The sequence below is a fragment of the Aethalodelphis obliquidens genome, unplaced genomic scaffold (assembly GCF_003676395.1).
Source record: "Aethalodelphis obliquidens isolate GAN/ISIS:26980383/991018 unplaced genomic scaffold, ASM367639v1 scaffold14, whole genome shotgun sequence".
NCBI classification, from domain to species: domain Eukaryota; kingdom Metazoa; phylum Chordata; class Mammalia; order Artiodactyla; family Delphinidae; genus Aethalodelphis; species Aethalodelphis obliquidens.
Window position 1 is genome coordinate 35,612,990 of NW_020837958.1, and position 12,150 is coordinate 35,625,139.

The 12,150-nt window shown below is 39.4% G+C and overlaps 1 protein-coding gene across 6 annotated transcripts in view; it reads right to left on the reverse strand.

Annotated features, from left to right (window-relative positions):
- ZNF143 (zinc finger protein 143) overlaps window positions 1-12,150 on the reverse strand; it is a 54,416-nt gene that overhangs the window by 11,635 nt on the left and 30,631 nt on the right. For all 6 annotated transcript variants that reach the window (XM_027115424.1, XM_027115423.1, XM_027115425.1 and 3 more), the window contains 3 exons: window positions 5,527-5,754; window positions 2,875-3,023; window positions 542-703 (listed from right to left, as the gene is read on the reverse strand). In XM_027115424.1, coding sequence (XP_026971225.1) covers window positions 542-703; window positions 2,875-3,023; window positions 5,527-5,754 — 539 coding nt within the window. The remainder of the gene's footprint in view (window positions 1-541; window positions 704-2,874; window positions 3,024-5,526; window positions 5,755-12,150) is intronic.

Consider the following 12,150-nt stretch of genomic DNA (forward strand, 5'->3'; position numbering starts at 1 on the left):
AAAAAAAAAGGGAAGGAGGGGAAGATGACTTTATTTGTATTTGTTTGTATATGATTAATGAGTTGTTGGGAAAATTACGCAAGAAACTGATAAAAGTGGATTATCTCTATGGGGGCAGGGGTGGAAAGAAGACTTTTCACTGCCTATCTGTATATACTTTTTGACTTTTGAATTATGTGAATATATTACATATTCAAAAAATTAAATTTTGCAAATGAATTTTTTTTCTAAGTATCTGATGATGATAATGATGATAGGAAGAGCAACCATTAATGAACACTTAATATATACTTGGGCTGACTACTTTATATGCATTATCTTGCTTAATCCTTCTATTAACCTCATGGGGTAGATGCAATAATCACTCCTATTTTACAGATGAGGAAAAACTGAGACTCAGAGGGTTATGTAGCTAAGAAGTTGTAAAACTGGGATTCAATCTGAGGTTTGTGTGCTTAACCACTATATCACACTGTACATCTATGTAACGGTTTTGATATTGACATATGTATTGACTGATATAAAAGAAAAAAGCAATTACCTGCTGCCCTTCTGTACCCTCAGCGGTAACCATAGCAACAGAGTGTGTTCCTGCTGAGGAGATGACTGCATCATGAGCAGGTACTGTGATGGGCGTTCCATCCTGTGTTACCATTGTGATGGTATTGCCAATGGCCTGCATGTCAGCTTGAGATATGTTCACCTGCAATACAATGCATTTTACAATCAGGCAATGTTTCTTGTTTTATCTGGCAGTCTTTATTAAGGGCTAGGCCTAATCCTTGTATAAGTCTACTCTGGGAGCAGATAAGCATTTTACAATGGAAAGAGGTCATCAGAAAAACTGCATATTGCTTTTTTTTTTTAATATCTTTATTGGAAAAACTGAATATTCCTTAAATGCATTTACTCCTCTCCATCTCTACTGCCAATTTAGACCCCTATTTTTCTCTCATCTAATTTTCTACAATACAATGTCTTTCCAAATATCTAGTCTAACCCGTCCCTAATCATCCTCTACCTTGTCACCTTTCTAAAAAACAAACAAATTTCATTATGCTCCCTGCTCAAATCCCCAGTGACTCCCCATCACTACAGTTCAGACTTCTTACATGGCACTCATGACCTTTCATCATCTGGCCTTAAACAGCTTCTCCAGACTCATCTTTCACTACTTCCAAACCAGCACACAAATCTGGCACTCCAGCCACAACAGATCATTTGCATCCCCGGGACTGTCATATTCTGTTATATTTTTGTGACTTTGCCCTTTCCTTCACTCTCTGCCTGGCTAACTCATAAAAATTCTTCAAGATCTAGCTGAATGGCCATTCTCTACAAGGGCCTCCAAGATTCCTTCAGGAAGCATCATTTACCCCTTCCTCCAGGTTGCCACAACACTTTACATACCTGTCGATTATATACCCATCATTATGAGAAATTATTTTTCATTTTAGGAACGTCCCTCTCCTACTAGACTATGATACCCCCCCTTCCAGTACCCCCCACACTAACTTTACCAAAATATCTGTCATTGGGTTCAATAAATGTTTGTTTTTTAATTGACCGAAGGAATGGAATAGAAATCCCTAAAGGAAATGGGAAGGTTATATCTAGAGAAAATACAACATTGGGATGGGGAAAATAGCTGCTTTAAAACATATGAAGAGGGATTAGACACATTCTATATGGTCAGAGAAAAGCCATGAGTGGATGACACAGTGGTAAGTTTCAGTCTGATAAACCCTCAAATTATCCAGCAATGGAACAGACCGTCTCTTCAGAGAGAAACTGCCTCATCTATATGGGGGCTGCTGTAGAGCGAATTTCTCCAGCATAGGAAGGGAAGGAAGTTAGATCAAATGACCTCCACAGAGCCTATCTGTGATGACCTAATTTTTAAAAAAGGCTTAGGGTTGATGCTGAATTAAAATTGTGTTAGTAAATATGTTAAATCTTATATGCCAATCAGTGGACAAAGAGTGTTGTGTAGAATTAGTGATGTCAAAAGTAAGGGGAAGAGGAATGAATGGGATGGTACAAGTGCTTTTTATTTTCCTATCCTGAATACGTTCTGCCTTCTAGCTAACATCAGCACATTAACAGTTATCAACACAGAGGGCAAATTAATCATGGGAGGTAAAGGTCCGAGAGAGACAGGTAAGAAGAGAGTTCTCCATGGAAGAGGTAGATATAGAAGGATAAAGAACCCCATATGTCTATTTCCACCAGTTATTAAGACAACCTTAGCTAGAGCTTAAAAATGAAATCAAGTCTGAATTATTTTAGGCTAGTGGCATCTAGAAAACAATGAAAAGTTTGACTATTGAACAACAGCCATTATATTGCTTTTCCTGGGGAAATCAAGATACCTCTTCTATTAATTCTGTGAAGCTAGTTAAGTGAACTCCCATGATTCCAGGTAGGGAGAGAGTCACACTCTGGAAATTTTACAGATGTGCCCATCACTGACTTGCCAGGATCTTTTAATGATGTCCTCGTCACCTCAGCCAAACCTCTGCTGACTTCTCAATCCTATCCCTTCTCTGAATTGGGTTTCATATGGATCTATTACTTTTCAAGCCCTCAATTTCACTGTGGTTCTGACCTTCACCACCTCACATTTGAACAATACCCATAACACCATTTGAATTCTACAGAGTCACAAACCTTCTCTCTTTACTAATCTCCCTGCAGGTAGTCGCTTTCAACAGGCTACTAGAAAGCCTCCAGGAGATCCAGCACTGCCTACAAGCTAAACTCCAAACTCTGTGCCCCAATTCAAGGCTTTCCTCAATTGGGACCCAACCTGCCTTTCAAGCCCAGGCTCAGAGAAATATTATTTAACTTGTTTGACTTTTGGTGGGTACTTACATGCTGAGTCCCGTCCTGGGATATGAGTGTAACCTGTTGACTCAACCCAGACTGGGTTACTGTGGCTACTTGTGTAGACACAACATCGTCCCCTTCTACACCTGTAACATACGTGATCTGGGACCCTTTAAGAACATCTTCACTTTGACCTGTTTAAAACAAATGAATTATTCATTTGATCAAACAACCAAGCTGTTTAGAAAACAGAGGAGATTTTAAATATTACAGAGAAAACTGACAAAAGTTAAATGGCATGTGTATTAAATTCTAAATCATGTTTTTTTTTCTTTGGCCATGTGGCATGTGGGATCTTAGTTCCCTGACTAGGGATTGAACCCGAGGCCCTTGCATTGGAAGTGCAGTCTAAACCATTGGACCACCAGGGAAGTCCCTAAATTCTAAACCATGAAAATGGCTTCCAGCACCTCCTGCCAATCTCTCCACCTCCTCTTCTGCAAAGCCAAACCAAATCAAAGCAGACCAAACCAAACTTTTCCACATAAAGTGTAACTGTTCTAATTTTGAGAGACCTTGCTTATTCTCTTATTTGGAGTAATTATGTGATACCATGCATGTGTGCTGGGGCAGGGAGTGGGGGAACTGTACAGGGAGACTAACTGGCAAATAACCCTTCCAACATGGCAAGTATGCACTAAGTCCTTGCAGTCACTTAAGAAGCTGCTAAAAATGATAAGACAACCTTCATAAACATTAACCACAAAACCAGAATGGTATGTAAACACAACGTACTAACACTAAGTTACTTACTCTTTTAACACAAGTGACTGATTATAAGTCATGAGTACACAGTGACATCATTGTGTAAAGACAACGTAATGGCATACTATCTGGGTTAAGGTTAACCATTTAGTAAGTAACAGAACAGGAGCCCCCCTCCACTTCTTTATTTCACAAAGAACCAGCAAGTAAACAGCAATTTCAATAGTCAATTATTGCCATACTTGGCAACCAGGAAGATTATTGATCCCTCTCTTCTATTGCTTTCCACCTCTCATGATGCCAGAAAAAGGGTAAATATTTTTTTTTCCTTCAAAGGAGGACTTTATATGCTAATTTATGAGTACTTCTCAAAGTTATGGTTGATGCCTACACTCATACAGCTATAGTCATCATGGTGTAATCTCTATGACACTCATTACTTCATTTCTTTTTGTTCTGTTCCATGGCTATTTATTATATTTATTATTATACCATTATTCCAATGGGTTCAAAACCTAGGGGACCATATGGGAGAAAAGGAACATAAACCCATCCTTATTCTTGGAAAAACAATCTTACTTTAATTTTTTTAACAAAATGTATATTATTATAGATTATCTTCTAGAACACAAGAAATTTTGACAATCTGAAATATCAACATTTAAGGAAGAGATTGAGGAAGCTTAAAAGAGGAACAGTCTTAAACCTAAGTTTGACATCATGAAAGTCTGCTTTCTAACTGTAACATTTAGCAGCTGTTGTGATATCTAACAATGCACACTTACACTGCTTTGGCTAGAAAACAGCGTAGCATTCAAGAGTGAAGGAATTTGGGGGAATTCCCTGGTGGTCCAGTGGTTAGGCACTTTTACTACCAGGGACCTGGGTTCAGTCCCTGGTCAGGAAACTAAGATCCCACAAGCCATGTGGCGTGGCCAAAAATAAAAAAACTAAAAAATAGAAGAGTGAAGGAATTGTTATTTTCTTACTATCACATGACTGATATCTGAAAAGACAAATTAGAACTCCAGGGAATTATCTGAGTAGACAGTGAATGATCTGTTCTTTTCCTTATTCTCCAACCATTTTTTTCCTACCTAAATGTTTTTCAACACTTCAATACTAGTTGTTAAGAATGGGTAAAGATGTTTTAATTTTCAAATTTACTCCATTTAGGAGGTACTCAATGAAATAGGACAACATATGTTTCTTTTTGTTTGTTTTAGAAAAACCTACTTCATTTTACCTGTTTAACTATGCTGATTTATTTAACTGAAATCATAGAATCTAATTCTCTAAAATATTTTTTCCAAGAGTTTATCCTTATTGAAATGAATGTTTTTGTCTCCAACAACACTACTGAATAGCACATGAATCAACTAAGAGTTATCTGGGAGTGCTTCACCGCTCTTATGATTAAGACCAACATCTTAATACACCCAAATAGTCTAGGCTGCCCCTGACTTGCTGTGCAGTCTCATTTCATACCACCTTCCCAAGCAGAAGTGCCATGCTGGCCAGGCTTCTTTCAGTCTCTCCGATTTACTGTGCTCTCTCCCACCTCAGGACTTTTCGCTTGTGCCAATCCCTCTATTTGGATCGTTCTCTTGCCTTTGCTCCCTGTTTACCACCCCCCAACCCCCCACATCCCTGACTCTACACCAAGTTAACCCTTATTCACCCTGTAGATCTCTCCAAAAATCACTTCCTCAGGGGAGCCTTCTCTGACCTACGAGACTAGACTAACTTCCCCTCTTATATCCCAGAGCATTAAGCGCCTTTCTTTGATAGCAATTATCACAGCTGTAAATGATATGTTTGTGTGACTATTTGAAAAACTTTATGATTTGAGAAAATGCTTTAAGTCATAAATTACGTTCATAACTGTTGATTTTCAAACACAGACATAGACATACTGGAAAAAACCCTTACCTGGGGGAGGCTCAAAGAAGGCTTCCTGCTCCTCCTCGATGGGCTCAGTGTCATTGTGAGCTGTCCGTTTGTGCATGGCCAGCGTGGAGATCTGCTTGTATGTCTTCCCACAGTGGTTACAGTTGTACGGTTTGGAGTGAGTGTGAACAACATGATGTTTGTACAAACTGGAATATTCTGTGAACCTTTTGTCACACCCAGGGACTGTACAAACATATGGCTTTTCCCCTAAGAACAGCACACACATACAAAAAAATCAACTTTTACCTATGAAGGCATAATCATTCCATACCTTCTGGTGGGGGGAGGGGGGAGGGGGTGGGGGAGGGGGCAGAGAGAGGGAACCTCTAGTGGCAAAAATAAATAGCTGTCAAATCCCTTTCTATCCTGCTAGGAGGCAGTGAACAAGAAAAGACTCCTTAACTATGGTTTCAACTTGGATCAAAAGGTGGTCTGCACCCTGAGTCTCATCCCATGCCTGAATACTACTTTCCCCTTAATTACAAGGGATGTGAAAAATAAGGATGGAGATGTTTATTGCCCAGTTAACTCTAAGATTTGGTGAAACTGTTATTGTTACCTGTAACTAGATAATCTAGATATCATTAGTGATACTTTACTAATAATGGCAATAATAAATGCAATTATTAGTATAACTAATGTAGCTTACCCTAAGGGTTTTTAAAAATATATTTATTTATTTTCTAAAAATTTTTATTTATTTATTTGGTTGCGCCAAGTCTTAGTTGTGGAAGGCGGGTTCCTTAGTTGGGGCTCCAAGGCTCCTTAGTTGCAGCAGGTGGGCTCCTTAGTTGTGTGGCATGCGAACTTTTAGCTGCAGCATGCATGTGGGACCTAGTTCCCTGACCAGGGATTGAACCCAGGCCCTCTGCATTGGGAGCGCAGTCTTATCCACTGCACTGCCAGGGAAGTCCCCAAATATATATATATTTATTTATTTACACTGGGTCTTAGTTGTGGCACATGGGCTCCTTAGTTGTGGCAGAAGGGCTCCTTAGTTGTGGCAGGCAGGCTCCTTAGCTGTGGCATGTGAACTCTTAGTTGTGGCATGCATGTGGGATCTAGTTCCCTGACCAGGGATTGAAACCAGGCCCCCTGCACTGGGAGCGCAGGGTCTTAACCACTGTGCCACCAGGGAAATCCCACCCTAAGGGTTTTATAAGGATAATAAACAAAGATTTTCTAAAAAGTCTATGAGACATAGTTTGGACACTTCAGTAAATCTAAAAGGACACACATTTTATATTAACTTCAGTTGACTTCTTGCATCCAATCAAAAGCTATTAAATATTCACTAAAAACAACTCAATACAAAGTAATTCTTTTTCCATGAAACAGTCTGAGAACAATGTAGGCAGTACATATATTTTTAGAACTTTTCATTATAGAAAATTTCAAACATACACAAAAGTATAGAGAAACAGTGCAATAAACCCCCATGTACCAATCATCTAGCTTCAACTATCAATTTATGGCCAATATAGTTTCATTTATTCACCACACATTTCTGCCCCCTCTTCCCACCCTGGATTATTCTGAAACAGCTCCAGATAGCATTCTATCTCATCTATAAATTTCAGATTGTATAAAAGATGGATGTTTTTAAATAACAAAATTAACAATAATTATTTAATATCATAAAATATCTAGACACTGTTAATATGTAGTGGGGGGAATCTAACACTGAGAGCAAACTGGAACAAATTAACCTAACTGTAGTTTTTTTTTCTTTTATAAATTTATTTATTTATTTATTTTTGGCTGCACTGGGTCTTCATTGCGTGCTTGGGCTTTCTCTAGCTGCAGTGAGTGGGGGCTACTCTTCGTTGTGGTGTGTGGGCTTCTCATTGCGGTGGCTTCTCTTGCTGCGCAGCACGGGCTCTAGATCCCAGGCTCAGTAGTTGTGGCGCACGGGGTTAGTTGCTCCGTGGCATGTGGCATCTTCCAGGACCAGGGTTCAAACCTGTGTCCCCTGCATTGGCAGGCAGATTCTTAACCACTGCGCCACCAGCGAAGTCCCCCCAACCTTAGTTTAAATGAATACTTGTAACCACTTAGAAGGGGTATGGGAGCCAGGGCCAGGGTGGGGGGTAGCAGGGGGAGAATAAACTAATTAAAGTAACTCATACACACAGTATTTGACTAATGCTCTCAGTCTTGGACCAGGCTGGAGTGGGGAAAACTGCAAACAAATCTTCAGCTCTTCTTGGTAGGCTTGTTTATTATAGTGCTATGGGCAAAACAACTCTGAAACGATTTTAGGTGTAATAAAGGATTAAGCAATGAATAAATGTGTCAATGTTGTTGGAAGCTAGAGCACTTACTATGGAAGAAGGGACATACAAATACGGAATGAGGGAAGAAAAGAGCTCTGTAAGATGAGCTGGAATTGGATGTACTAGTATGAACTCATATACTCTCTAAAATGTGTTTATGTGTGTATACATATGCATATCCCAGTTTGTTCTCATTTTACACCTTTCTTGGGTTAACTCCATCTTTTTCCATGGTTCTGAACCAGCAAAACCAACCACAAATATAAAATCAAAATGTAATCTGTAATATACGTCTTAGACATTAGTAATTGAAATTGCTTCTGTCCTTTGCCCAGCCTGCATTCTCAAAGCAGGGCAGGTTAAAGTTCTTATCTTGGGGAATGGTTGTGGGGGAGATATGACAAGGGCAAGGGCAGGCAGGGAAATGTCAGGCAATTCCAACTCAGAGAACCAGCCCTATTCATATTTAGGCTGGAGCAGAAACTGCCACTAGGTGGCACCAAACCACAGTCAAGATGGAAATGAATTTGTATTTTTGGTGGGAGGGGGGTTGTTTTGTGATTTTGTCTTGAAATTATACTTTTTTAAATTGAAGTATAATTGACTTACAATATTAGTTTCAGGTGTATAGCATACTGATTCAATATTTTTATACATTACAAAATGATCACCACAATAAGTCTAGTTACCATTTATCAACGTACCAAGTTATTACAATATTATTGATTATATTCCCTATGCTGTATATCCCATGACTCATTTATTTTATACCTGGAAGCTTGTACCTCTTAATCTCCCACGCCTATTTCACTCATCCCCCAACCCCCTCCCCTCTGGCAACTACCAGGTTTGTTTTCTCTATCCATGTGTCTGTTTTTGTTTTATGTTTGTCTGTTTTATTTTTAAGCTCCACATAAGTGAAATTATATGGTATTTGTCTTTCTCTGTCTGACTTATTTCACTTAGCTTAATACCCTCTAGGTATCCATGTTGTCACAAATTGCAAGATTTCATTCTTTTTTATGGCTAATATTCCATTGTATGTGTATCACATCTTTTTTTTTAAATATTTATTTATTTGGCTGCACTGGGTCTTAGTTGTGGCATGCGGGATCTTTTAGTTGCAGCATGTGGGATCTTTAGTTGCAGCATGCACGATCTTTTAGTTGTGGCATGCAGGATCTTTAATTGCGGCATGCAAACTCTTAGTTGAGGCATGTGGGATCTAGTTCCCTGACCAGGGATTGAACCCGGGCCTCTTGCATTGGGAACATGGAGTCTTAGCCACTGGACCACCAGGGAACTCCCTATGTGTATCACATCTTTATCCATTCATCTATCAATGGATACTTAGGTTGCTTCCATATCTTGGCTACTGTAAATAATGCTGCAATGAACACAGGGGTGTATATATCTTTTTGAATTAGTGTTTTTGTTTTCTTCATTAAAATACCCAGAAGTGTAATTGCTGGATTGTATGGTAGTTCTATTTTTAATTTTTTGAGGAACCTCCATACTGTTTTCCATAGTGGCTGTACCAATTTACATTCCCACCAACAGTGCAATAGGATTTTCTCTTCTCCACATCCTTCCTCATGACTAACTTGGTCACCAGGTCCTTTGCTGTTACCTCTTCAATGTCTTTCATTTTTATCCTTCTCCATCTCACTCACTTCAAATATTCGAACGGCCCTTAATCAGTCTCCTTGCTTATGGTCTCATCTCCCTTTAACTTCTTTCTATGGTATTGACAGAGTGATTTTTTTCCTAAAAAAACAAATTTTCTTTAAATCCTCTTAAGGCTTCCCCTCTGTCCATAGCAGTATTCAAAACTTGTGAATGTACCAGTTTCAAAGGAAAGGGATTGTTGTAAATGCCTGAAAACATTTCCAGAGATATCCAGGGGTCTGCAGAATGCAGACTAACTTACGCAACCAAAGTTCCATTCTTCAAAAATGTCTTTTCATTTTGAATTATCACAAGTTTACTCTTAATATCAGTAATAAAAACAATACATTAAAAATCTCGCTCTCATTCACCTTTCCACTCACATCAAAAATACAACCATCTGGGCTTCCCTGGTGGTGCAGTGGTTGACAGTCCGCCTGCCGATGCAGGGGACACAGGTTCGTGCCCTGGTCTGGGAAGATCCCACATGCTGCGGAGCGGCTAGGCCTGTGAGGCATGGCCACTGAGCCTGCGTGTCCGGAGCCTGTGCTCCGCAACGGGAGAGGCCACAACAGTGAGAGGCCCGCATACCGCAAAAAAACAAAAAAAAACAACCATCTGAAACTAACACAATATTATAAATCAACCATACTTCAAATAAAAAAAAATACAACCACAAAGTGGAGAATCAAAATTAAAACGTTTTAAGAGGAGGGTGGGACGAACTGGGAGACTAGGATTGATATATATACACTACCATGCGTAAAACAGATAGCTAGCAGGAACATGCTATAAAGGACAGGAAGCTCAGCTCGGTGCTCTGTGGCGACCTAGATGGGTGGGATGGGGGAGGGTGGGAGGGAGGTCCAAGAGGGAGGGGATATAGGTATACATATAGCTGATTCACTTCATTGTACAGCAGAAACTAACACAACATTGTAAAACAATTATACTCCAATTAAAAAAAAAATTTTAAAGTTTTGGGTAATTCCCCAGCAGTCCAGTGGTTAGGACTCAGTGCTTTCACTGCAGGGGGCCGGGTATGATCCCTGGTTGGGGAACTAGGAATCCTGCAAACCATGAAGCGTGGCCAAAAAAAAAAAAATTAAAAACTTTTGAGCTGCAAATGACACCATCAAGAAATTGAAAAAAAAACGAAAACAAAAAACCCACAATAACAGGAAAAAATGTCTGTAAATCACATACCTAACAAGGGACTTGTATGCAGAATATAATAAAGAATTCTTATAACCCAACCAAAAAAAAGGCAACCCAATTTAAAAAATGGGCTAAGAATCTGAACAGACATTTCCCCCCAAAATACATACAAATGGCCAATAAGCACATAAAAAGATGCTCAACATCATTAGCAAACTAGGAAAATACAAATCAAAAGCACAATGAGGTAGATACCACTTCACACACACTATGATGGCTAAAATCAAAAAGAGAGATAACAACAACTGTTTGCTAGGATGTGGAGAAATTGGAACCCTCATACATTGCTGGTGAGAACGTAAAATGTTGCAGCCACTTTGGAAAACAATTTGGCAGTTCCTCAAAATGTTAAACAAAGTTATCATAAGATCCAACAATTCCACTCCTAGGTGTATACCCAAGAGGAATAAAAACATATATCCAAAAAAAAGAAAAAAATGGAATTCCCTGGTGGTCCAGTGGTTAGGACTCTGCATTCTCACTGCCAAGGGCCTAGGTTCAATCCCTGGCAAGGGAACTAAGATCCCAAGAGCTGTGTGGTACAGCCAAAATAAAAACACCACACATCCAGACAAAAAATTGTACATGAATACTCCAGCAGCATTATTCATAATAGCCAAAAAGTGAAAATAACTGGTAAACTGATAAATAAAATTTGATGCATTCATATAAAGGAATACTAGTCAGTAATTAAAAAGGAAAGAACTATTGATATGACATGGCTGAACCTCAGTACTATTATGCTAAGGGAAAGAAACCAGACAATAAACACCATATACTGTACATCTATATGAAATATTCAGAATGGGAAAATCCACAATTGCTTATGGCTGGGGGGTAGGGTGGGAGAAGACTGCTAACAAGTATGGAGTTTCTTTCAGGTGAGATGAAAATGTTCTAAAATTGGATTTTGGTGATGGTTGTACAACCCTGTGAATATAATAAAAAACAATGAATCATATACTTTAAATGGATGAATTGTACAGTTCGTGAATTATATCTCAATAAAGCTGTTAAAAATATATATCCATAGACACTCTGCAATAATCATGTCTACTATGCCTCCCTAAATCAACTGTCCTGGAAAATATCTTGTCTGTCTCTGTATTTCTGGTGCCTGGCAGGGGAACAAAGAGCAGATGGTCAATAACTGTTGAATAAATAAATGTAAAAATGCTAAGGTGGGGCTTCCCTGGTGGCGCAGTGGTTGAGAGTCCGCCTGCCGATGCAGGGGACACGGGTTCATGCCCCGGTCCGGGAAGATCCCACATGCCGCGGAGCGGCTGGGCCCGTGAGGCCTGGCCGCTGAGCCTGCGTGTCCGGAGCCTGTGCTCCGCAACAGGAGAGGCCACAACAGTGAGAGGCCCGCATACCGCAAAAAAAAAAAAAAAAAATGCTAAGGTGAAGTTTTTTCAAGTTGCATAATCCATTTCTACCATGC